This window comes from Ylistrum balloti, unplaced genomic scaffold, assembly GCF_031769215.1.
Source record: "Ylistrum balloti isolate Yb309-2 unplaced genomic scaffold, AGI_CSIRO_Ybal_v1 Utg369724, whole genome shotgun sequence".
Classification (NCBI taxonomy): Eukaryota; Metazoa; Mollusca; class Bivalvia; order Pectinida; family Pectinidae; genus Ylistrum; species Ylistrum balloti.
The window spans coordinates 2,859,430-2,887,149 of record NW_026781942.1 but is presented as its reverse complement, the minus strand read 5'-3'; the positions used below and the strand labels follow the sequence as shown (position 1 = coordinate 2,887,149).

The 27,720-nt window shown below is 38.0% G+C and overlaps 1 protein-coding gene across 1 annotated transcript in view; it reads right to left on the bottom strand.

Annotated features, from left to right (window-relative positions):
• The window catches only part of LOC132565525 (transformation/transcription domain-associated protein-like), a 59,972-nt gene that overhangs the window by 16,891 nt on the left and 15,361 nt on the right, over positions 1-27,720 (bottom strand). The window contains exons 26-59 of the mRNA XM_060230174.1: positions 27,220-27,320; positions 26,146-26,241; positions 25,521-25,696; positions 25,122-25,207; positions 24,723-24,834; positions 21,054-21,239; positions 20,246-20,395; positions 19,572-19,755; positions 19,225-19,346; positions 17,685-17,855; positions 17,283-17,366; positions 16,798-16,917; positions 14,594-14,713; positions 13,306-13,395; positions 12,946-13,098; positions 12,549-12,676; positions 12,190-12,301; positions 11,757-11,846; positions 11,152-11,399; positions 9,771-10,032; positions 9,509-9,582; positions 8,129-8,228; positions 7,706-7,918; positions 6,982-7,071; positions 6,459-6,668; positions 5,498-5,730; positions 4,865-5,031; positions 3,507-3,685; positions 2,680-2,925; positions 2,416-2,526; positions 1,146-1,328; positions 867-1,016; positions 377-496; positions 64-207 (exon numbers count right to left, since the gene is read on the bottom strand). Coding sequence (XP_060086157.1) covers positions 64-207; positions 377-496; positions 867-1,016; positions 1,146-1,328; positions 2,416-2,526; positions 2,680-2,925; positions 3,507-3,685; positions 4,865-5,031; positions 5,498-5,730; positions 6,459-6,668; positions 6,982-7,071; positions 7,706-7,918; positions 8,129-8,228; positions 9,509-9,582; positions 9,771-10,032; positions 11,152-11,399; positions 11,757-11,846; positions 12,190-12,301; positions 12,549-12,676; positions 12,946-13,098; positions 13,306-13,395; positions 14,594-14,713; positions 16,798-16,917; positions 17,283-17,366; positions 17,685-17,855; positions 19,225-19,346; positions 19,572-19,755; positions 20,246-20,395; positions 21,054-21,239; positions 24,723-24,834; positions 25,122-25,207; positions 25,521-25,696; positions 26,146-26,241; positions 27,220-27,320 — 5,011 coding nt within the window. The remainder of the gene's footprint in view (positions 1-63; positions 208-376; positions 497-866; positions 1,017-1,145; positions 1,329-2,415; positions 2,527-2,679; positions 2,926-3,506; positions 3,686-4,864; positions 5,032-5,497; positions 5,731-6,458; positions 6,669-6,981; positions 7,072-7,705; positions 7,919-8,128; positions 8,229-9,508; positions 9,583-9,770; positions 10,033-11,151; positions 11,400-11,756; positions 11,847-12,189; positions 12,302-12,548; positions 12,677-12,945; positions 13,099-13,305; positions 13,396-14,593; positions 14,714-16,797; positions 16,918-17,282; positions 17,367-17,684; positions 17,856-19,224; positions 19,347-19,571; positions 19,756-20,245; positions 20,396-21,053; positions 21,240-24,722; positions 24,835-25,121; positions 25,208-25,520; positions 25,697-26,145; positions 26,242-27,219; positions 27,321-27,720) is intronic.

Here is a 27,720-nt window from a genome sequence, read left to right as displayed (position 1 = left end):
GGTACATTTGTGTACGGAAGGGACACAATGAGACATTCCCTCTCGAAACGTGTGGAGACTTACCTTGAGGACACAGGGACGTATGTGTACTGGTGGGACACAGTGGGACAGTCCCTCCAGAAACGTGTGTATGGAGGAGGGATGGCAGTCCTTCTGTATAACATGGCTTCCACTACACATGAATGGTATCAGCTCACCACCTAACATCTGAAATAATCATGTGGTCTTCTGTAGATTTTATTGCTAAACAAAAAATAACAATGCAGAAAAAATATGTTATCTCAGCTGGATTGACATACATACAACATTGATCTATTTTGCTGAAAATATTATGGCTATGAACTATAATATCACCAATTTGAAAATCAATTTTTACCTGCTGCTGTTTGTCAGAGAGTATCTTCCAGATTCGTGGGAAGCAATCGACCCAGGAGGCATGACCTAGTTCAGTAGATGTGTGGCAGAGTTGTGATAATGAGTTCAGGTACGACACCGTCTACAGGTAAAAATCAGGAGAAAGGCTTGCTGGTCAGTTAGTTCTTTCACAATATTAATTTAATCATGTTATTAATATCTGTCACATGTTAATAGTTTTTTTCAAATTGATGGCTTGTAATCTAAATGAATTGTTTACCAAATTATTACACATTCTTGAAGTGTTTAAATGTTTTGAAAAGATACATGTAATGTAGACTTATTAAACATGAAATAGAAAGAATGCAAAGGCATCAGTTGATCAAAGGGCTTATTTATGAACCAGAAAATATCATTATGGCCTAGTTCTAGAATATTCTAATACTTTGATTCTGCAGGGTACCATTCAACACAGGAAACTGTATGTATTGGTAGTTCTGAGTGAAACTCACCTTAACCTCACGGCAGCTTTCTAGAAACTTAGCCTGGCGTTGTAGTAAAGTATTGATGTTCTGGCGAGGATCCTGGTTCTCTTTTTTAGGTGGTTCTTTAGGAATATTTTCATCTGATGACACACCACTTAACTCCATGTCTATCTCTTCCTGTTGACAGAGAAGATCTTACTGTTAACAACTTTCAAGTATTTGAAGCATTTAAAAGGTCAAAAATTGTTTAAAGCATAATATTAACAATATTCTTCTGAGAAAAAGATACAATATTTGAAGAGTTACCTCCTCCTTGTTTGAGTCAACTGACTCAACATCCATAGGTTCTTCTTTCATTTTCATGATTGTCTGGAAAGCGGCACGGTCTTGGCTGTCTGCCAAATTAACAATAGAGCTAGCTGATGGTAAGAGGTTCAGGGATGAGGAACTCTGGATACTGTGGCCATTCATCGCCACCGACAGCAATAACTGGAAAGGAGAACCATCCATCCAATTATCTCTTATAAACTACAAATTGTTACAGAATATATGATTTTCTCTTGTGGAGAAATTTCCTTGAAGCACATGTAACTGGTAGATACCTCACTGAACATTATGCAGGAAGCCCATCACATGCTATACTGAGTACTGGGTTTAAATGTCTTGGCTTAGGATCAAACCAGACACCTGGGTGGTCGGGTGGCGCAGTCGTAACACACTTGCCTCTCACCTAGCTGACCAGGGTTCGATTCCCAGAACAGACATGAAAAGGTAAGGAGTCACCTGCCCGACCACGTGGGTTTTCCACAGGTACTTCGGTTTCCTCCCACAATAAGACCCCTTATGTGCTTACATACGGGCCAACAACAGTGATTAGTATAAGTTGACATAACTTGTTTCGCAATTGTTGTAAAATAAATAAAGTTTATATTTTATTTACCAGACACCTAGAATTTTCATCAAAGAATGCAAAACTTGATGTTCTACCCTTTGACCCTGACCCTACCCTGAGAATATAAATGAATCAATATGTAGATACAGGTTCATACATAAAACAACCAGTTAAAAGCATTACTGTCTCATCATGTATTTCCGTGGGACTTAAATTTACTAGTTTTCCTTAAAATACAGTTTCATTGATATTTGAATTTGTGGCTAACAGTAATAATGAAATTCTCTTGTGCAACGTAATGTGTATCCTAAACTGTTTATCATCTTGTGGGACATGTAAATTCATGATTAAGGAGTACCTACAAGAAACCCCAAGAAAATGAGTAATCAGACAGTACTAGTCACCTTCCTTGTTCCAGAGAATGAGGTAGAAGAAAAAAGTGTGGAAAAGTTTTAAAAGCAAACTATTTAAACAGTGGGGTAGCCAAGAAACATTCTACAACTATATAGAGCTAACCTTCACTGATCTGTAACCATATTACACAAATGTATGTCATGTGTTGGGTAACCTGCACCACGAATACATCAAACCTAATTTCTTGGATGATAGGGTCAGGGTACAGATCAAGCTAGTCGTCAAACTTTATCACAGCAGGCAGTAAAGTGACTTAGTATATAGTCTCACCTCTACACATTGTTTGATCCAAAAGTGTGTGCCCATGGCCTCCCAATTCTGTGTACAGGTGATATAGAGCAAACGGTCAAACATCCGACGTGGGATGGAGTTCTCAAATACCTATAGAACACAAAATTGTTCACATCCATATTATACAGAGAAGGATATTATTGATTAAACAATAAACATTCGTGGTATCTTTTTAATCTTTTCAAATTTCAACAAAATCAATCTATTTCTAACCATTTTCAAAGAATCTGATTTGCACTCTACCTCAACAAACTTGTGTCTGATGGTGGGCTGATTGCAGCGTAAACCACTGAGGAATGCCGACTCCAGCTTGGACGTTAGCTCTGTCCCACTGAGACTTTCGTCCCGGTAGATATAGTTGACTAGTTCCAGGAACTGGGCGTTTAGCTCTTGTTCATCAGGGAAACGTTTCTCCACATGTTGCATGAGTTTTGCCAATAGGATGGCTTTCTCGCGGATACTAGGTGACTGATTGATTGCTATAGGTGTCTGAAGGAAGATAGGAAGCAGTGTATTACTGGTCAATTTAACATAACAATTCATATCAATTCTACTGCCAGTTTCACGTTCAGTTCTATGTACACCAGATGTAGTATAGCAGGATATGAATGCCCCTCTGGTCTAGTGTTTGAATACACACTCGGTGGTCAAGGTGAGACATCGACCAAAAAATAACCCTGGTAGGCATAAATGTAATATTTACATTCTGTGCTACATTTGCCTAATATAAGACAGTATACTATAATTTACAGTGATTTGGTTGGTGTTGGAATAAATCTAGATATCTCCCACCCAGAGACATCTCTGTCCCAAGTCACCAGTCACTTTGGTACAATATCAATATACAGTGGACACATATCCTACTTTGTCAGACTGGGTGCCATTCTATTTATCATCCATCCAGATTGGCTTCATATCAACTATACACCCCACTTGGTAACTCTTTAATGTTTTAATATTGCTTACAGGTGCTTTTTGTAGAATGTAAAAGTTCTGAATAAACCAAGCACTTCTCAGGATGAAAATGTTGAGTCCAGTAAATTCATTTAACTTTCACATTGTTTTATTACCTTGGTTTTAACCCAATCCTCCACCATCTTTGTAATGGCCTTCATCACTTTCGAGTCGGTAGTTTTCTCAATGAGACCAACAAGGATTTGCCCAATGAAGCTTTTCCTCATCTCCAGACTCATCACCCCAACTCTGTTCTTCACCAGGTCCAGGCTCAGTATCATTAGCTCACTGGCAACTGTAAACAAAATAAACAATGGACATTAGCTATAAATCACCACCACAGCTCCCTGGCTATTCCACCATCAGCAGAAATGTCTTAACAGATTCAACAAGAGGTCAAATGGGCCTGCATCACTCAATTAATGTTAAATGACATTTATTTGTGTAAGGTGACTGAACAAGTTTCACCAACCTGGTTAGAACTTAAAACAGTTTACCTTGTGATGTTCAAAGTTTAACAAGATTGTGCAGTTGAACAAACTTGGAAGTCATCATATCAGCATGTTATTGGTGAAATTTCAATATCTAAGGTTCTCTGGTTATTCAGAATAAGTTGTTAAACATGTTTCATCCCATTTGACCAAGGTGACTTTGAATGAGGGTGAACAAGTTTATTCATTGAAACAAGCAACACTGTAATGATTTAGTAAATTGACACTATCAGCGTAAGATGGGGACTCTGGGTGGATGGTAAATGTGTACACTGACTTCACTAGATAGTACAGTATAAAGCTTTCAATTGCAATGTTATGGCCCAGGAATTATTTGAAGTTTTCAGAAGGAAGACTGGATGGAGTACAAGGCCAATCTTCACTATAAACAAATATATACATCTGTTTATTGTAAGTTGGAGAGTGGGGTAGATGGAGGAAATCACCTGTATAGGATGAAATTTGAAATGTAGTTGGAAACAAGTACAGTCATTCGCAACCTCTTTCGAGAGTGAACTGCCAAGGGAGGTTTAATTTCATGGTTTGTTTCCATGGTAATGAAGAAATATCAGAAATGGAAACCTTGGTAGCTAGTGACAGGCAATTGATTGTTGTTTCTATGGTAACTGTTTCAAATTATGGTCAGGAAAAGGTTATTTTGATCATTTTGGCCATTTTCCATTTTCCATGATAACATTGGAAATATCAGAAATGATACCTCCTGCATCACTGGACCACTAGATCAATACATGTACAGGGTCATCTGAGAAGTTGTTTCATGTTTTTTAACACACTTGACCCCTGTAAGTACATGGGAACCCAAACAAAAATTCTGCTTCAACTTTAGGGTGTCGACTTCTGGCAGGACAATGAAATAGCATACTTGTTAGAAACTTCACTGTACAGCAATAGGCCTCTATAGGCCATGGGCAGTAATTATAATAGGATTTTTTCAGGCAAGAATCTGCAGCATTCAGACTTACCTGGACTAGATTCGGGAGAGGTGGGGACAAGGTGTTCCCGTGCCATTTTGTGTAGAACCTTCATGAAGGTTGTGATGAGTCGGTCTATGTAACAGTGATTGTGCATACAGGCAGCTTTCAATATCATCAGTGTGCTGAACAGCTGGGATGGCGAGCCAGTGGATGCCCTGAAGTAACAAAGAAACGCCGTACACTACAAAGTGCAATCAGTTTTCTATAACTCAATACAAGTAAAATTACTGAGTGTGACTTCAGATCCATAAATCAAAATTATCAGCTATGCTCCATCTACAGTACAGAAAATTCAAATTCAGATGTGACCTACTTTCACATAAAGTTAAAAACATGTTTGTATGCCTGATGGATACCTGATTAATTCCCCAGTTCCTGGTTAAGGAAACATGATATAACCTTGGTTTGACACTGATTTCTCAATGGTTGTTGATGAGTGGAAGTAGTTTACTACTGCCCTAAAAACATCTGGTGTTATATTTCTTGAGCTTATTACTTTTGAAGAGACTTTGTGTAAATCTTTTCTTTTTACTTAATTTACAATTTTTTATAGGATCACAATTTTGCTAACAATGTAATGGTCTTTTTACTATTTCCATACTTCACAGAAATATGACTTACTTTTCATAATTAGTGAGTCCCTCATACACAACTTTGCTGACACAAGCGTACAAACATTCGAGCTCTTCATACTTGGAGGCTACATTTGAGGTGACAGGCTCCGTAGGGAAGAAACTCATTAGTCGGGACAGAAGACTGTGTACACCGCGTATAACTTTAGTGTTAGGACAGGTCATACAGGCAGCAATTCCGCGCTGGAGTGGCTTAAAGCTTGTTAGTATTGTCTCCTTCTTCTGTAAATCCAACAAACACCTTAAATAGTCTACAGTAAAATATCAACCTTCATTGTTTAGAATTGTTTGTCACTTCTAAAGTTATCTGGAAAATGGAAGTATACAGAAAATACTTACACATCAAAAGAATAAACATGATGAAAAAGTGATAAGATAAACAAACAACATCAGTACTGATTGATTCAAACAATTTTTCCCATCTCAGTTAACAAAAGTCTACATCACTGAAAAGAACAGTAAGGTTTAAGTCATACATAATTCAAAAGTACCCACAAAAATTGTTGTGTTACACAGTAATAATAGTTGCTAAATTGCCAATTGCCCTAACAGATTTTCTAAATTCATAAGAACTATGTCAAAAAGAAATTTCAGACTTCAAAAATTCACAAAATTTGTTTTCATCACCTTCTGATATCAACTTATTGATAATAATCATAATTAAAGGAAAAACTTTTGCAGTATTTAAATTGAATCTCTTAGCTTGCTTTCTTCATCCACTGAAAGGCTGTAATATTGAAAATCCTGTTAGATAAATAGCTGACTGGAAGATATATAATATTAAAAGAACACAGCTAATGAAACCAAACTTTATCGGATGTAATGTTCCTGATCTGGTGAAATCATATTCAAGGAAGGCAAGTTACAAGAAGAAATCAAAATATCAGACAATAGCAGACAAGATACTAAACATCTACGCTACAAGTTCCTTCTGCTTAGTCATAACCTACCAGTATTGTAAGAAGAAAGCTGAGGAGCTCCAAGGCAGTGCAAATATTGTTAAAGTTAGGTAGAGGGTTTTCTACAGTCGTCAGTAACTTGTCAAACCACACAAGCTTCAGCTCCGTGCTTGGCCAGATATCTGGGCGCAGTGCCGTCTTCAGTAGACCCACGCATCTTCGGGATAAAATTTCACCTGGAGATCCAGGTGTCTCATTAACCTTAAAGGACAAACAAAAAAACAAATAAATACTGGATAAAGAAAACTATAAACACAAGATAAACTGTCTCAACTGTCAAAGTTTGAGGTCAAATACACAACTGACATGACACTTCGTTATTCTGAAGAGTTCATTAATTCCCTAAAGGATAACTCCAAATAAAACATAAGAGCAAAAAATATGAAATGTGTGGTTTTTATCTAAAGTAAATGAGTATAAAAAAGAAAAACATTTTATAAAAATAGGTAATTTGACCCAAACAGCATGAGAAATCATCTTCCTGTTAAAAGACCAACAACAGTTAAAACTTTACCTGACATGCTATTCGCAGTAAGAAATTCACCACAGCATCACAATAATTCTTTTCTATAGGCTTTGTGAGGTCAGATTGACTTCTTGTGCTCTGTGAAACCAAACATATGTCAAATATTGTCAGAACTAGAACCTTTCCCATACAAGTGAAATAAGTCGACTGAAACAAATTTTTTCATGGAGATTGTATTTCCTGGTTTTCCAGAACTACAAATTTTATTTGACAATTAATTTCATGGACAAAATTTACTCACCAAATCCACAGAGATATTAAATATTCTTAACTGTTGTCACTACTTCATGGACATGTATTAAAGCTTTGAACAAATGTACACACAAAACTGACAAAAATAAAACCAAGAAAACTACTGATTTGATAGTATAGTTATTATGATCAGCTTTTCAATAATAGGAATCTGACACCACTACATTTCACTTGATCATTATGTGTGTTACTCTTAAATGTGTCACATTCATCTAGATATAAATGTATATAATTTACCTTAGTGGTTACTAATTAAAACTTATCTCACACTGGTTTATCAAGCAATAAGGCCCCATGTTTGCTAATAAGCCCACCCATATATATTGCAGTTCAGTAAAACAACCAATGCTTTGTATCAAATACTACCCTCGAGGTTGGAGTAAGGTGTTGAGAGGTAGTTTCCTGGGCTTACTGATAGATACATACAGTAATATTTTCAGACTTTAGTAAGGTAACTCACAGCTCCTGATGAGTGACGAGATCTCTTCGCTTCCTGAGGTGAATCTACAGATGTTGACCGCTTTACTGGTAGGTTCTGTGTCAGGGCCTGACTCAGTTCTGGACCGGCTGGCTCTACAAATGATGGGTCCTGGTCGTCTTTGATTCGCTGCATTTCCCACTTTATAACTACCTCAGCGAGATCAACTGCCAGCTTACGGTGCTCAATAGACGCCTTGGGTCACAAGTAAACAAAAGCAGGTCAATCAATGATGTATGGTCAGATGTTAACAAGTAAGAGGTCAAGGGGTGAAGCCGGAACAATGCAATAGCAGTTCTATAGTCACATTTCAGAGGAATATCATTCTCACACTGAAGTTGAAGCCGAAATGTTACCATGGTAGTTCTACAGTAATATATACATTGAGAATATCAGCATACTCACACTAGAGGTGAAGCCAAGTTTGTGTAGAGAGTTGACCATGTGTGGGATCAGATGATGACGGACAGGATAATACACCTTAAAATGACGCACCACCAGTTGTCTGTAAAGAGGACAGATCTGCATCATCAATATCTAACATCTGTACCTTCATCAAAAGGGTAAAGAGGAGGGGGTATAAAAACATTTCCTTGTGATTCTATCAAACATCAACATCGAGGGTGAGGAGGGGGGTATAAAAACATTTCCTTGTGATTCTATCAAACATCAACATCGAGGGTGGGGAGGAGGGGGTATAAAAACATTTCCTTGTGATTCTATCAAACATCAACATCGAGGGTGAGAAGCGGGGTATAAAAACATATTTCCTTGTGATTCTATCAAACATCAACATCGAGGGTGGGGAGGAGAGGGTATAAAAACATTTCCTTGTGATTCTATCAAACATCAACATCGAGGGTGAGGAGGAGAGGGTATAAAAACATTTCCTTGTGATTCTATGAAACATCAACATCGAGGGTGAGGAGGGGGGGGGGAGTATAAAAACATATTTCATTGAGCTATATGTATCCGTGAAAATGAAAGTATCATTGAGCTATACGTATCCGTGAAAATGAAAGTAGAGTCCCACAAAAATATATCATTATACAGTAATTGTTAAAATCATTCCCACAGTAATACTTGCACTGAGTAGATATTCCCTAGTACAAACTAGGCCTGTAAAGTACAGTAATTGTTAAAATCATTCCCAGAGTAATACTTGCACTGAGTAGATATTCTCTAGTACAAACTAGGCCTGTAAAGTACAGTAATTGTTAAAATCATTCCCACAGTAATACTTGCACTGAGTAGATATTCTCTAGTACAAACTAGGCCTGTAAAGTACAGTAATTGTTAAAATCATTCCCACAGTAATACTTGCACTGAGTAGATATTCTCTAGTACAAACTAGGCCTGTAAAGTACAGTAATTGTTAAAATCATTCCCACAGTAATACTTGCACTGAGTAGATATTCTCTAGTACAAACTAGGCCTGTAAAGTACAGTAATTGTTAAAATCATTCCCACAGTAATACTTGCACTGAGTTGATATTCCCTAGCACAAACTAGGCCTGTAAAACAGACTAAGTAAGAATCTACCTGTAACAGAAAATCACCTGATAAAAGTACTTTCATCAAGAAGGCTAGGGTATGATTCCCTGATCAGATGCTAAAAGGATGAAGTCATCAATAACCTGTTTTTCTAAAAGTACTCCAGTTTCCTCCCATGTAAAGACTCCTGCACCTCAGACGTAAGTCATCCACAGTGACATCATGAAGTTAATATAATTTATTTCATGATATTAAATATTATAAGTTAAATTTTACAGTTTATATACATACAGTATATGAACAAGTTGTGCCACAGTGTGACCCTCTTCTACAATAATCTTCTTTGTCCAGTGAGTCAACATCCCCTGTCAAATACAAAATAAAAATGTCGAACACACATAATTTCTAGTGACCTACAACCTTTAAAATCTTTGATTAAGAAAACCGTTAAGAATAATTTTGCATTGTAAGCTTGCTAATGCATCAATGTTTTCGTGGTTGTAGCAGCTATGCAAAGAAAAAAAAAGATGTTTTTCTTCTAAGAAGTACGTACATTTCCATCCTCCATACGTCCAGGCATGGCAGGTGTGAGTATCTCTAGGGCCTGTCTGACAACAGTACGTGCCTCGACAGCATGCGCCTTTAGCAGGCTGTGGAAAACCTGCAAAACGATTCGCTTGTGGATGGCAAACTTAGCAATGATGTGTGACAATAATAGATGGCCGTGGTATTTCGTCGCTGGGTCAACACAGTTCTTGGACAGCAGACAAGGCCATGCGAATGTCATCAGTCGACGTAGTTTGTTCCCTTGCTTCCTGCAACACAAGGAAATAATAATTAGTACTGGTACAGAGTAGTATCATCCACAGATATGATATCTTTATGCACACACTTGTGCTAAGAACTTCTGGGTGACCTTAAGTTTCCTCCAATAATATGACATCACAAATCACTTAAACAGACACAACAAATGATATTAAGATTTTTCTAAGCTTTATTTTACTGTTAGTATCTATCCAGCAATAGGCTCAGAGACTGAGCAAATTACTTTTTACTCAAAATTATGGGTTGGGCTTGTTATAAGAAAAGGAAACACCAGATAACAGATAACATTATTGCATGGGCTTCATGCTAAGTAAATATATTTGATTTCATTTTTATATCTAATACTCTCAAAAAATGGTTTTGTTTTTTACTTATCACATTTCATCTTCCAGTTATGTGTATCATTACTTAACCTACCAAATGAAATGCCTGTCCAAATATGGAACTCGTAGTGACTGATATTTTACATTCCATTACATTTCAAAAAAGAATGATGTATAAAGTAAAGGCAATCCCCCCACTCCCTCCTTCCCTCCTTCCAGAGCATTCATTAACTTTTCTTCGATTTCAAGGATACGATCAAATGATGAAAATAAGACACATTGAAAATGAAATAAAAAGAGAATGGAACAATTTGGAACTGAAGACTGTTTGTTTATGCAGACAAACTGCTTCATCAGCACTTTAAATGTCACATCAGACATAAACTGGAAGGGATCTTCAAATATTAATTCATTCCTCAAAAGGATAAGTCGATGCTTGTCGGAAAGTGAGAAATATCAGAAGGTCTGATTTATCAAATAAATGGACAACCCTCGTTCAACTGGTCAAACCGATAAACAAAAAAGATCCAGTAATCAACACTATGGAACAAAATTTACGTAGTGTGAGAAAGTACCGAGGCCATAGAATTTTTATGGGACTCATAGAATTTCTGGAAAAAACTGAAATTTTACATTGTGGGACCCATTATTTTTAACAATAAAGTTGAAAAGGATTTGTAAATACAAAGTGTAGATTGATAACTGAACATGTGAAAATATTGATGGCATAACTTCATTCAAGCTGGCATTTTTATATTATAAATCAGATCTTGTTGGACAACCTACTTATTAGCAGCATCATGTATGTGAGACGATGCTTGTTCCACCAGCAGAGACGACAGTTGTAGTAAAAGAATCCGTACAGCATCAGACGTCCCGAACGGGTTGTCTGGGTCAATGATCTTGTTGATGAAAACACTGATGATGTTTTCCATGTTGTCTTGGTCTGGAGCAGGCGGTCCACCTATAAGTTTCTCACCATCCCCACTCTCAAAAACCTGGTGGAAACATGGGATGAGGATGTGCTGCAGGATCTGTATGAGAGATAGAAAGTATCTTACCCTCAGTGTATAAAGTAGCTGACATGACAAACATATATTTTTATATAGCAGACAAGCATTGTCAATATCTTATATAGACTGGACAAGATTATCGCAAAACTTTCTTGATTTTGCAGCATGCATAAGCTAACACTATCTTGTGGACTTTAATTTTACCACTATAAAATTAGCTATTTACACAAGTCCTAAGAAAATACTGCTTTGTGAGCACTTGGTTTTGCAGGTGTGAAGTACCTGTCAAGATCCTGTAATACCCACTTGAGTTTAAACTGACAAATGGGAAGAAAATAAATCCTCACGAAAGTTAATCATTTCAGAAAAAGTCAATACCTTTGCCTTGATTTCTTGCGTCCATTTGGAGTCATGGAAAATATCAACAAACTTAAAGAAGGCACTCCTCTTCCACTCGATGGAGTAAGTCTGTAAACACATGTAATAGACACTCTGAAGCACAAAATGTGGACCTTCCAGTTCAAAAATTTTCAAAAACTAAGATGATATCAATAATTGGTGTTATTACCAAAAACTTTCAAGTTTAAAAGGATCATCTAGACTGATTTTGAGATTAGCTCCATAAAAATGAGACTGAAGTAAACACATATCCAAGCAAAACACCAGCATACAAAAACAATACTACTGACTGATAATGAAGCATACAAATTAAGACAACTGCTTTGGCCATTTGATGAAAAGGACATCAAAAAGTGATATTTAAAAAACCTGTGATGATTCTTTGATACCTTGATGAGTACCACACACTTACTGCAGCTACAGTATTATCCAGGAAATCCTTGACAAACTGGAATTGGACGACACATCTGTTTGTAAAACATCGCAGGATGTGGAACAATAGCTCATTCTCATTGGTGTGGTACCTGTGACAATGCATTTTAAAAGTGAAAGTGATGCTGTGTAAAGGGGACAGATGCAATATCTTGTTTACAAGGACGGTTTGATATCAAACTTAGTTGATGAGAAACTTGATAAGGAAAGAAGAAATGACCTTCACCTTAGTAGTTTAGTGAGATACCTATTTCATTTGATATATCTGAAGACACTTGACTAGGAGTGCAGTTGAAACATGTGTCTTAATGAAGATTTAGAACACCGGAGGTTTCTTACTTGAAGAAGTTGAGAAGACACTTGACGAGTAGGGCAGGTTCCTTCCAATGTACCATCTCTACAGCCTCCAGTTTGTTATGCCTGTCCTGAAAAGCCTCCGACTTCCACAGCTGTAGTAGACTTGTCACCTGATCACCATACAAAATTATTGACTAATTACCTCCAGTATTAAGGAAGTCAACTTGTGTCTCAATGATTATCTCAAGATCTATATCTTATGTTCATATTAATTATAAACCTGCGATTTTCACAATTTTTATTTGTTCATTTTTTTACTTGCTGAATTAAATAAAGGAAATCAGTTTCTTTTTATTTCATCATTCTCCTTGAAAACAATGCAGTATCAATTTCCAATTCATTCTATAGATAGTTGAATCTGCAGGGTAGAGAAACTTACAATGGCAGGATGTTGCGAGAGCCACGCCTCCTCATGTCTCACAAGAAGGCTGATGAGCTTGATGACCTGGAACTGCAGCTCAACATTCGGCCCTGGGGTAGGGGAGGGAGCAGGTGACGACACAGACACATCAGTAGTGGTGGGTGTCGTCCCCTAAAATACAAATATCAAACATGATTTTTTTTTATCATGAATGAAGTAAATATCTAGACAAAATAACAAAATATCTATGATTACATAAAGTTATTTTTGTTAAATATGCCTGTAATTTAGTTGAAAAATAATCTAATATTGAATTTATTCAATGCTCATCACAGCATTGTTATCCAACAGCAAATCAATCCTGAAATTTGTTTTCACCTGGGCAATGGCAAAAATATTCATCAGACGAGAGGCATTATTTTTGAGAACTTCTCGAAACTGTTTGCCGTTCTTGTGGGAGATCACGAACTACAAGATGAAAAAAGAAAACATTCAATATTTTAGTTTTTAAGTCAATGTAAATATGGAAGATAAATAAGGTGTATGCCACTTAAAAATAGAGCTGTCTATTCCAAATAGAAACAGTCAGTCATCACACAATGCAACAAACATGAAAGACAATTCTTGTCAGTCATCCTACAAGAAACAAACCCCTCTAGCATAATCTATAGCACATGTGTTAGCCACGCCAACCCTCTCCCTGTTTCAACTATATACCCAGTCTCTAGCATAATCTATAGCACATGTGTTAGCCACGCCAACCCTCTCCCTGTTTAAACTATATACCCAGTCTCTAGCATAATCTATAGCACATGTGTTAGCCACGCCCTCTCCCTGTTTTAACTATATACCCAGTCTCTAGCATAATCTATAGCACATGTGTTAGCCACGCCCTCTCCCTGTTTTAACTATATACCCAGTCTCTAGCATAATCTATAGCACATGTGTTAGCCACGCCCCCTCTCCCTGTTTAAACTATATACCCAGTCTCTAGCATAATCTATAGCACATGTGTTAGCCACGCCAACCCTCTCCCTGTTTTAACTATATATCAGTCTCTAGCATAATCTATAGCACATGTGTTAGCCACGCCAACCCTCTCCCTGTTTAAACTATATACCCAGTCTCTAGCATAATCTATAGCACATGTGTTAGCCACGCCAACCCTCTCCCTGTTTTAACTATATACCCAGTCTCTAGCATAATCTATAGCACATGTGTTAGCCACGCCAACCCTCTCCCTGTTTAAACTATATACCCAGTCTCTAGCATAATCTATAGCACATGTGTTAGCCACGCCAACCCTCTCCCTGTTTAAACTATATACCCAGTCTCTAGCATAATCTATAGCACATGTGTTAGCCACGCCCTCTCCCTGTTTAAACTATATACCCAGTCTCTAGCATAATCTATAGCACATGTGTTAGCCACGCCAACCCTCTCCCTGTTTAAACTATATACCCAGTCTCTAGCATAATCTATAGCACATGCGTTAGCCACGCCCTCTCCCTGTTTTAACTATATACCCAGTCTCTAGCATAATAATCCACAGCTCTGCCCTTTCCTTGTTTTAACTATATACAAACTAAACCCAACCTTCTCTGTCTTAGAATATTCCTGATATAGGTAAATAGTGTCATGTTTTTCATACATCAGAAAGGCTTACGTGGAAGAGTCTTGTCCATTGTTGATCGCCCAGGCGTGTCTCATTAAGAAACAAATCAACCGTGATATCAGGGTACCGCATCAGGAAATTAATTAATGGGTCACGGAACGGACTGCCAGCCTACAAACAAAACAATGAATTACATCTTAACATCTGTAATGCCATGTTTACAACAGATACTTCAATCAAAACAAGAAAGTCAATCCAATCTTTCACTGTATTATCAAATACCATTTCAATTAGACCTTTAAACTGCCATATAGAATGTTTAGTATGGTATAGACAGAAGTACCAACTTGTTTGCCTAATAAACAAGTCAATGTATACATAATGGTTAAATCAGAGAGAGTGCTTAGTAAAAGTATCAAAACTGACAAATAAAACTTTAATATACTGGCATCAATAAAGCATTACTGTTGTTTTTTTTTTTATATACTGACACGCAAAAGAAACGCAGCGTGATTTTATGCCAGAATTTTCTTATTTCATTGAGATTTGTCATTTAAACACCTGATACAAGATTTAAATGTATTCTTTGGAATAACACTGTCAATTTCTCATTTTGCCCTCATCCATTCTGTAAAAAACGTCCAGCCGTTTGCATTTGTTCCAGCTTGAATCCTGCGATGCATAGAATTAACTAAGCGGTTTATTTGTGCCACAGGGATGTTCTGCCACTCTTCGAGAAGTGCTTGACGCAAAGCGGGTATAGTCTCTGGTGTATTTGGGCGCGTTTGAAAGTGTCGATCTAGCAAGTCCCAGAAATGCTCTATTGGTGACAGATCGGGACTGTAAGGGGGCCAAGGTAGTGTTTGCACATTGTTTTGGCATAGAAAATCCATGGCAAGTTGCGCTACGTGACATCTGGCATTGTCTTGTTGACAAATTAAGTTATGCTGGCGAACAAAAGGGACAGCGACTCAGTGTTTATGTACCGCTGAGCGGTCAAATTACTTTCAATGACTACTAAAGGGGTTTTGCGACCACCGAAAATACCGCCCCATACCATTAAGCTACCACCACCAAATCTGTCACGTTCCAACATGCAGCTGTCGGTGTATTGTTCACCACGACGTCTGAAAACACGTCAACGTCCATCAGAGCGATAAAACGTAAATCTGTACACGGCGCCATCTTTGCATAGGAAACACATTTGGACGGTGTTGTTGCAACCACTGAAGTCTGACGTCACATTGTTGACGGTTAAGTTGCATTGCCACTGCAACGCGTTGAGGTTTTATACCGTATGATCGCAAACGCCTCAGCACTGTATCACGGCTTATTCTCGGATGATGTGTCCCTGGTGTCTCGTTTGCGGTTTTCTGTGCAGTTCGGAAGCGGTTGCGCAGATGCTGCAACCTCAAGAAACGGTCCTAGTGTGGTGTTGTAACCTTCGGTTGGCCAGTTCTAGGGAGGCCAGCAGTTGTACCAGTAGTTCTAAGTCGGGGGTATAGTCCACCAATAGTGCTTTTATGGACATTCAGTACCCTTGCCACAGCATTTTGGGTGTTTCCACCCAAAATTAACTGCACTGCTCTGTTACGTTCATCATTGGTTAGCCGAGGTATCTTGTTTGCGCAACAAAAATGTTAATCGATAGTGGATAATTCTTACCAAATACCTGAAGGATAACAAACAGGTCTGATACTCACGAAGTGCTGCCACGTGTATGCGTGCACGTGCAAATCGGGGTAAATGGTCGTGTCTCGCAGGTACGACAACAGGTAGTGTGACCGAGTTCAGTCAACCATGAATCGATCAGAAATGTGCGTGGTATCATTTTAGTCAAAAAGGTTAGCAACAGTTTATTCATATTTTAAAAATGTTAACATTTCATAAAGGCTGCGTTTCTTTTGCGTGTCAGTATATATTACCGTACTTAATCTGGAATAAGCCCTGGGGCCAACATACCAATTCTGATTCAATGCCATTGGGTGGGCTTATTACAAGACAATGAAATAGCGTTGTTTGTTACACTACTGAACAACAATTGATAAGGACAGGCTTACTACCAGGTATGGGCTTATTGCCTAGTAAAACACCAGTACATTTATGGGTTGACTTCTTTCCTCAATTTATAATATTTTCAAAAATGTTATGAAACATAACATCTGAAGACTTTCAAATTCCAAAAACCAAAGGACAAAGTATTTTTGAGCTTTTACAGGATGAAAATTAAGTTAAGAAATAAATATTTTTCCTACCTCCAGAAACAGAGTTTTCTCCCCTAGTAGAGTGATCTGTATAAGGGGTTCAATCAGTTTACTGCTGGCGGCAGGAATCATGTGGAAGATATCAATGATGGACGCACATGTCTTCAACTCCTGGTAACAGAGGAAAACCACAAACATGAAATCTACAACTTTTATTGTATGTCAGTATTGTAAAAACAAAACTGTGCACCATTGGTTTTAAGAGAGAATATTATTTTTTATCCACACACACATATTGTATATATATACTTATTTTCCAACAATGATTTTAGCACAATATTAATTTTAAACTAATAAGCACAAATTATGATGAATTCCTGCATTCATAGTAATTGCTATATTAGTGACATACAAAAACTGCAATTAGTATAATCAAATCTTAACACAATATCTATAACACAAAATGTATTAAAATATGATTTCCGCTAGGACATATATGCTTACAGTATACAGCCTACCAATAAATCATGCCTTACCTGAGGGATCACTTGACCATTGGATTTATTTTGAGATGGTTTCTGACTTGTTGCAGCAACATCTAACCACTTCTTCAAGTGTTTCTGACAAAAAATAGCAACATTGAGGCCAAGTTTCCAATTTGTATAAAAAAAAAAAAAAAAAAACACTAAAAATGACTAAACATGCATCATTTACAGAATGTCTCAAAATTACAATAGAAAACAAAAACTACTCTGGGAAACTTTTGCCCTTGGTTTCTCTTATCCTTGCATGAAACTATGTATTTTTTTTCCAAATGTTATATACAACCGTAGGTTATAGAATCACATAACTCAGCTTTCATATCAATCTTTGGCCCAGACAAATGTTTTCCATTAAACAGTCATTAAAACATGTTTTTAATGATTACAAATACTTACCAGTAACTGTTCACAGAATTTCTCATTAAAGATATTTGGAAAGAGTTGTGTGATGTATGAGAGACGCTGGATCACATTACTGTTCAGACTGCTGGGGTCACTCAGTGTTGACAACAATGGTCGCATCTTCTTATAAACAATCTCAATCTCTATCTGACATCCAGAGATAAACTGTAACCATTTAAGTTGGATAAAACTTAGATAAACAAGAAGAATATGATTTCTGTGTTTCATGGATTACAAGTTGCACCTTTTTTCCTCATGAGTCGGGCTTAAAAGTGTACAAGAAAAAATACTGGCAGGATAAAAGAAAAAAAAAACCAAACCAGGTACCTGCCAGTTACAGGTTTGTGACTGAAACAGATCATCTAGAACCGTCATTTGCTATCATATACAGGATGATTTGAAGATTGAAATAAAAATAACATTCTTGTGGATTTGATTAATCATACCTTTTAATATGAGTCACAATAATAACTTGTGGACTATTGTGGTTACTTTAAAGCCATAGCTGATGTTTACAATATCCTTTTGCATCCAGGGATCAATAGGTCATCGGATTAAAGGTCAAATACTTAAACTACCGCCATGTTTGTTTACCATTAGAATGGCTTCATGTAACTTACAAGAAGAAATAATATGGGAATGTAAGAACAGCAAGCAAGGGTCTTCGTTGATATTTAACATCACAGACACCAATTGAGATATTGTTTAGTAAATCATACGTAACATCAGGCCCTACATCTATGTGTAGACATTCTGTGAAGGTACTAAAACCAAACAAGTTTGTCATTTGTTATTTTATGTTATTCTAATTACATCAATAAAATAAAGGTTTATCTGTAAATTTATTTGCAAACTTTATTAAATGTTTCACTGACGATGCTGATAAATTGCCCTTCGTTGTCTGTTAAATCACCAAAATTTGGTCAACATAACTTACCACTTTGTAAGCAAGGGTGCGGCTTATATATGGATCAAACCGCAAAAATTGCTAAAACTGGCTCTGCAGCTTATATACCTGTGCATCTTATAAACCAAAAAATACAGTAGATTGGAATTCCTTCTGGTTATCTCCCCTACTTCATAAACATTACAGAGAATATTTTGAAAATTTAGGTAGCAGTTGATAACTTTACTAGCACCTGAACACTAGCACACTGGTAGAACCTCTTTCAATTCCCAACTTTATTCATCTAAACATTTTATGTTTGTGAGTAATATAAATTAAAGTTTCAAAAAGGCTTTACATTCTTTTCCAATCTTATTTCTTTTTCAATTTTATGCAGGACTATCTGTTTGAGAAGTCCTCTTTTGTTTCACATAAATGAAGATCACCACGGGACTAGAAATTTGTTTTCTTTGACTTGTCTACGGGTTTTATTCAATAAAATCTCTCTGTCTCTAAAAACAAATTTTATTCACTTTTTGATGGTCTCTCACAACATGTAATTATTATCCTTTGGATGGTCTCTCACAACATGTAATTATTATCCTTTGGATGGTCTCTAAAGGCAAGGTTTAAATTGTACTGTCTTACCTTCTTCATGCAGTCAAAGGCAACCCTCTGTAATTCAGCACTATTACTGTTGAGAGCCTTATCCAACACGGAGAACAATTTCTCCCTCTGGTTTGGAATATAATGGCAGGCTGCTAGGGCACCTGTAGTAGAAAGAAGATCAACCTCCCATCAACAACTACAATAGTACACATGTAAATGGGGACACAGGCCACACCGACACACAAGATTCTACTCCACCATGATCATGATGTTGAGACATTGATCAAAGGAAATAGGGACCTTGACATCCACCAAGACATTTACAGCAAGACTTGTTAATAGACACCAGGATAGTTTTATAGAAATTAATGTAAATTTCTACTCACGCAGGGCACTCTTGCGGAGAGGGACTAGATCATTGACAGACTTGTAACAAGGAAGTTTCTGTAGGGCTCCATCCTCCGCCTCACAGAGACTCAGTAGTTCATTAAAGAAAACATTGTGTTCTATGACACTAAGGTCAATGGTGAAGAGACGTGGCTCCAGAGTGGTGCAGAAGGTGTTACCATCCTAGGTGAGAAGAGTTTTATGTTAAAGGTTGCCATCCTAAATAGATGATTTATATGATATAATATTACAGTCAGAAGATGATAATTGTTTAATATAAAGTGTAACTGCCCTTGAGCCATAACTTAAGCGTCAACATCCACATTCTGATGCTCTCCAGTTTGAGCTACTGCAGCCACATTACATAAATCTCTAGTGTTAATCTCTAGTCTTATAATGCTATAACAAATGAGCTCAGGTTCAAACAACATGCAAGACTTATCTACGATATGCTGGACTAGTGGCATTATCTTCTATGAGCGATGATGGGCAGGTGACATTACCTGCCACAAGACCTGAGTGTTAGCGGGCTGGTGATGTAATCAACCATGAGACCTATCTGAGCGATGGTGGGCGGGTGATATTACCTACCATTAGACCTATCTGAGCGGGCGGGTGATATTACCTACCATTAGACCTATCTGAGCGTTGGTGGGCGGGTGATATTACCTACCATTAGACCTATCTGAGCGTTGGCAGGCTGATGACGTAATAGGTGTTTTTTAGGTGGAATCATGTCCTGTAACACCTGTTTCTGGGGCTCCATTATCTCTGTCACTGTCTTACTGCTGGTCTTAGCCAGGACCTCCAGAGAATGCATTGCCTGAAAACCATTTTACATGATATAAACATCAGAATATGTTACGCTGTTTATCTTGGAACAAGCCAAAGTAGTCCATGGATGGGCTTATCACAGGATAATATGAAAAAGTAATGGTTTGAAATTTTGATTTAAATGAGTGGGCTTCACACCTGATACTATGAAATAGCAATGGTTTGTGATTAAAATTTCAATGGGTGGTCTTATAATGTGATATGGGCTTATTTCTGAATAAATGGGACATAAACATACTTTGATTCTACATCAAAGTGCAATGCATATTTATTCAATGCATACTGTCATGTTTTACATGCAATTTTACATATTGTTGGCATCCTACTCACCATCTGAAGTTCAGTGGTGAGCTATTTTCATCAGAAATCACAATTCAATACCATAACTTTCCAAATAATCTTACTCCTACGGTCTGATACCTTACAATTAATGACCGAAGAAGAGGTTGATACGAGAATTTGACAAGAGGTTGATACAAGAATTTGACAAGAGGTTTGACAAGAGGTTGATACGAGAATTTGACAAGAGGTTGATAAAAGAATTTGACAAGAGGTCTGACAAGAGATTGATACGAGAATTTGACAAGAGGTTGATACGAGAATTTGACAAGAGCAAACAATCACTGAAGCTAATGTTTAAACGTTACCTGTTCCCTGACTGTGGTATTAGGGGAAGTGATCTGCCGCACCAGTTCGTGTGTGACATCGTTGAATGATTTTTTCTGCACAGCTAGAAGTTCCTCATTAGCATCCTCCGATTTAATCTCCTGTGCACATTTGATGAGCATGTTTTCCAAGTTGTATTTAGCTAGATCTACTGCTCCACTGGACACCTTTAGTCAGAAATCATCTCTATCGGTCATTGTAAATCTTAACATAATTTTCAATCATTTTTAAATAATCATATTCATATTTTAAAGAATTTGAAAAAGTGTGTACTAAATGTTAAAAGCTGATATCAATTGATAAGAGCAAATTGTGATGAATAAACATGTTTGTGACATCAGTTTACTTTTAAAATCATCAATTTAAATTCTGCAACATTACACCTCTGTGTGATTTTCTTGAACACAAAACAGCAAAGGAAATGTCAGAGTAACATCAGGAGAGATGGACTTGTTAGGGGTGTGTACAAAGGTGTAGTCTGAGTAACATCGGGAGAGATGGACATGTTAGGGGTGTGTACAAAGGTGTAGTCTGAGTAACATCAGGAGAGATGGACATGTTAGGGGTGTGTTCAAAGACGTAGTCTGAGTAACATCGGGAGAGATTGACATGTTAGGGGTGTGTACAAAGGTGTAGTCTGAGTTACATCAGGAGAGATGGACATGTTAGGGGTGTGTACAAAGACGTAGTCTGAGTAACATCAGGAGAGATGGACATGTTAGGGGTGTGTACAAAGACGTAGTCTGAGTAACATCAGGAGAGATGGACATGTTAGGGGTGTGTACAAAGACGTAGTCTGAGTAACATCAGGAGAGATGGACATGTTAGGGGTGTGTACAAAGACGTAGTCTGAGTAACATCAGGAGAGATGGACATGTTAGGGGTGTGTACAAAGACGTAGTCTGAGTAACATCAGGAGAGATGGACATGTTAGGGGTGTGTACAAAGGAATAGTCTGAGTTACATCAGGAGAGATGGACATGTTAGGGGTGTGTACAAAGGAATAGTCTGAGTAACATCAGGAGAGATGGACTTGTTAGGGGTGTGTACAAAGGTGTAGTCTGAGTTACATCAGGAGAGATGGACATGTTAGGGGTGTGTACAAAGGTGTAGTCTGAGTAACATCAGGAGAGATGGACATGTTAGGGGTGTGTACAAAGGTGTAGTCTGAGTAACATCAGGAGAGATGGACATGTTAGGGGTGTGTACAAAGGTGTAGTCTGAGTAACATCAGGAGAGATGGACATGTTAGGGGTGTGTACAAAGGTGTAGTCTGAGTAACATCAGGAGAGATGGACATGTTAGGGGTGTGTACAAAGGTGTAGTCTGAGTAACATCAGGAGAGATGGACATGTTAGGGGTGTGTACAAAGGTGTAGTCTGAGTAACATCAGGAGAGATGGACATGTTAGGGGTGTGTACAAAGGTGTAGTCTGAGTAACATCAGGAGAGATGGACATGTTAGGGGTGTGTACAAAGGTCTGAGTAACATCAGGAGAGATGGACATGTTAGGGGTGTGTACAAAGGTGTAGTCTGAGTAACATCAGGAGAGATGGACATGTTAGGGGTGTGTACAAAGGAATAGTCTGAGTAACATCAGGAGAGATGGACATGTTAGGGGTGTGTACAAAGGAATAGTCTGAGTAACATCAGGAGAGATGGACATGTTAGGGGTGTGTACAAAGGAATAGTCTGAGTAACATCAGGAGAGATGGACTTGTTAGGGGTGTGTACAAAGTATTAGTCTGAGTAACATCAGGAGAGATGGACTTGTTAGGGGTGTGTACAAAGGTGTAGTCTGAGTTACATCAGGAGAGATGGACATGTTAGGGGTGTGTACAAAGGAATAGTCTGAGTAACATCAGGAGAGATTGACATGTTAGGGGTGTGTACAAAGGTGTAGTTTGAGTAACATCAGGAGAGATGGACATGTTAGGGGTGTGTACAAAGGTGTAGTTTGAGTAACATCAGGAGAGATGGACATGTTAGGGGTGTGTACAAAGGTGTAGTCTGAGTTACATCAGGAGAGATGGACATGTTAGGGGTGTGTACAAAGGTGTAGTCTGAGTAACATCAGGAGAGATTGACATGTTAGGGGTGTGTACAAAGGTGTAGTTTGAGTAACATCAGGAGAGATGGACATGTTAGGGGTGTGTACAAAGACGTAGTCTGAGTAACATCAGGAGAGATGGACATGTTAGGGGTGTGTACAAAGGTGTAGTCTGAGTTACATCAGGAGAGATGGACATGTTAGGGGTGTGTACAAAGGTGTAGTCTGAGTAACATCAGGAGAGATTGACATGTTAGGGGTGTGTACAAAGGTGTAGTCTGAGTAACATCAGGAGAGATGGACATGTTAGGGGTGTGTACAAAGGTGTAGTCTGAGTAACATCAGGAGAGATGGACATGTTAGGGGTGTGTACAAAGGTGTAGTCTGAGTAACATCAGGAGAGATGGACATGTTAGGGGTGTGTACAAAGGTGTAGTCTGAGTAACATCAGGAGAGATGGACATGTTAGGGGTGTGTACAAAGGTGTAGTCTGAGTTACATCAGGAGAGATGGACATGTTAGGGGTGTGTACAAAGGAATAGTCTGAGTAACATCAGGAGAGATGGACATGTTAGGGGTGTGTACAAAGGAATAGTCTGAGTAACATCAGGAGAGATTGACTTGTTAGGAGTGTGTACAAAGGAAATGTCGGAGCAACATCCGGAGAGATGGACTTGTTAGGGGTGTGTACAAAGGAATAGTCTGAGTAACATCAGGAGAGATGGACATGTTAGGGGTGTGTACAAAGGAAATGTCAGAGCAACATCCAGAGAGATGGACTTGTTAGGGTGTGTACAAAGGAAATGTCGGAGCAACATCCAGAGAGATGGACTTGTTAGGGTGTGTACAAAGGAAATGTCGGAGCAACATCCGGAGAGATGGACTTGTTAGGGGTATGTACAAAGGAAATGTCGGAGCAACATCCGGAGAGATGGACTTGTTAGGGGTGTGTACAAAGGAATAGTCTGAGTAACATCAGGAGAGATGGACTTGTTAGGGGTGTGTACAAAGGTGTAGTCTGAGTAACATCAGGAGAGATTGACATGTTAGGGGTGTGTACAAAGACGTAGTCTGAGTAACATCAGGAGAGATGGACTTGTTAGGGGTGTGTACAAAGGTGTAGTTTGAGTAACATCAGGAGAGATTGACATGTCAGGGGTGTGTACAAAGGTGTAGTCTGAGTTACATCAGGAGAGATGGACTTGTTAGGGGTGTGTACAAAGGTGTAGTTTGAGTAACATCAGGAGAGATTGACATGTTAGGGGTGTGTACAAAGGTGTAGTCTGAGTAACATCAGGAGAGATTGACATGTTAGGGGTGTGTACAAAGGTGTAGTTTGAGTAACATCAGGAGAGATTGACATGTTAGGGGTGTGTACAAAGGTGTAGTTTGAGTAACATCAGGAGAGATTGACATGTTAGGGGTGTGTACAAAGGTGTAGTTTGAGTAACATCAGGAGAGATTGACATGTTAGGGGTGTGTACAATGGAAAAGTCTGAGCAACATCAGGAGAGATGGACTTGTTAGGGGTGTGTACAAAGGAAATGTCGGAGCAACATCCGGAGAGATGGACTTGTTAGGGGTGTATTCAAAGGAATACCTCTTTGGTGAGATCCATCATGACAAACAACAGCGCCTTTAGGAAGATAAACTGGTGTTCTAGTACCCATTTTAAAGACATTCGTTCATACATAAACTTGATGGCCAGGCATCTACAACAAACAATATCTGTGTATAAACATTTTTAGACAAATTTTTTTCTATCATAGACTAATCCCAGTTTACTACATTCTATCACACTTTAAACGTTATAACAAGAACAACACAAAATCAGCCTCTACTTTAATACAACAGAGGAACATAGTCCTGTTGGCCTAGAGTTTTATATCAACATAGACACAACACAATAAGAAGTCATTAGTGTAGCATTCTCAAAATTTGCTACAGCAGCCTACACTAACCACTGGTTAAGCGCCATTACAATGAGACATACACCTACCCTCCACATTTGGCATACCAGGCACGGTCGTAACACAGGGAGCACATTCTCTCCACCAGATAGTCAAACATGGGCAGCTGACATGCCTGTGTATGTATGGGGGAAGTGAATGATAACCATACAAATCACATGTAATAGCAATAAAAATTTAGAGGAAAGTAAAAGTAAGCCATTTAAAATGCATGTAATTATTAATAACTGCAAAACTGTGCACAGTCTAAGATCTCCTAAAATATGTTCCATCATACCATTTTTTGACAATTTGAATGCAAGTTATATATGTGCTGTATAAACTGAGGAACCCTGGGACATTTTTTCTGAAGTGTGTTCAGTTGAAAAGTTTGTAAGAAATACCATTCCTGGCAAACTGGTTAACCAACTTCTGTAAAAACCATGTACCTTCTCCTTGCTGCCAAGTATGGTTGTAGCCGTATCCAGGATAAGGATGAGAGCTAGGTTGCCAGGTTTACATAGCTCCTTCTCCTCGTGGCCCATGATGACAGCCAGTGCATCAATCAGGATCTGTGTGTCCATCCCATGTAGTTTACTTTGCTTCTCCCCTACTGGGAACGGACCTGGAAGACCACATGTAGATAATCTATAAATAGACTTGACAACAATACTTAACTCAACTCAACCTAACAAACAACAATACTACAATGTGTGACATTTGAACAGATCATATGAACTAAAAAAGTGAATTTCAATATAATGGAGAGTTTCATAATGACATATGGTGCATGAATCCAAAGACTTCAATCAAGTTTCTCTGTCAAACATTCAACACTGTTTACCATCATGATCTTCCTTACATTTCAGGTGGATTTCATATTTGACTTATAAATTACTTAACACTGGAATCTCATTACAATAGAATGAAAATAAATATTTTTTAAATTGTCCATTATCTAAAATATATACAAACATACTTTGTCCATTTTATTTCCTCATTTGAATTATTGTTATATTGTTTCTATACTTTGTGAAAAAAATCCCTCGGTGCTTTAGAATATTGCCTACTTACCACACTGCTGGGATATTGATATCATTGTGTAATGGCGGACCATACATGCCATGAACGTCAGCACTGTCTGTCGTAGCTCTTTAATGGCAGCCGCGACTGGGGATAGACAGACAACATTACAGTCATGTAAACAGCATCATCGATATGAAATACTGACATGAAACAGAAGTTAGAGAGAACTGGTCGAGGTCAATAAACACAATCATTATAACTGTTCTCTATACTATTTATTCCTTAAACAAACACAAGAGTAGCAAGCTGTGTCTCAACTTCTTCACAAATGGTTTCTCTTCTTCCTGCCAAATGTTAAATGACACCATGTAAAATGTTTGTCTCATTTACTCCCATCCCCCAGTTTTTCTCTTCTGATCTAAATCTATGGTCAAGGGTGACCTTTGACCTTTCCTGATGACCACTAATACATCATCAGGTATCGACCTTTGTAGGGTGATGATATAGCGTGAATATGAACTAAAGCTGTCAATGGTTTCGCGAGATATGAGGGCTGATTGATCAGTCGTGAGCCCCATATTTGAGGGTTGGACTTTGGTATGTATTGCATTATTTATCAACACAATCCCCTTCAGTATATATACACTTTTGCCAGCGATGTTAAAGGGCCCCAACGCCACCTTTTTTTGCCACTTTATGTATGACATTATCATCTAACTGAACGTAGGTACTGGAAATGGAAATAAATAAAGTCTGATGGAGTGAGATCGGGCAAACAAGGTGGATGTTTAATCAATTCAATGCCACAATCATTAATGGCAGCCATGACAATGACAAACTTGGAAACAGGGGTATTGTCCTGGTCAAACAACATATCTTTACTGAATTTTCCATTGCGCTTGAGTTTAATATTTTCTCTGAACTGCCTAAGAAGTAACGCATAATATTTGCCATTGATTGTTTGTCAATTTTGTAGATAATCTACCATCCGAATACCATAAGCATCCCAGAAAATCGAGGCCAGCTGATGGAACAGCCCTTGCCTTCTTCGGTGGGGGTTGAGTACCTACCTTGTGAATATAAAAATTTAACTGCTTTCTAATAAAAATGTATAAAACTTACCAAACATGCCCGTAAGAGCTTGTTCATGGACCCTCCGTGAATGAGAATCAGGGTTTTTATACAGGGGTCCTGTCTGTAGGGGAATTTCCTTCTCTGTGAAGCTGAAAGTAAACCAAATATTGTTCTGATAAAGAAAACATTGTCAACACAACCTCTTGTATAATAAATCACATCATCTTTTGTTACCAGGAAATCAAATGTAACAACTCTGGAATCTTGATGAAATCAATATATGAAGAATGGACATTTGCAAAATTTTGAAATGGTTAAAAATATCTTTAAAGATAATATACACAACTCAGTCGATATCTTTAGTGATGATTATCAAAGTCTTCAAATAAATCAATAAAATCACATCCCAGCGGAACATTTCTATATTACAAGAACCATGTGTGACAAGACAGTACCATGGGAAGGTGAAGAGGGTGAGACAGTACCATGGGAAGGTGAAGAGGGTGAGACAGTACCTTGGATGGGTGAAGAGGGTGAGACAGGACCATG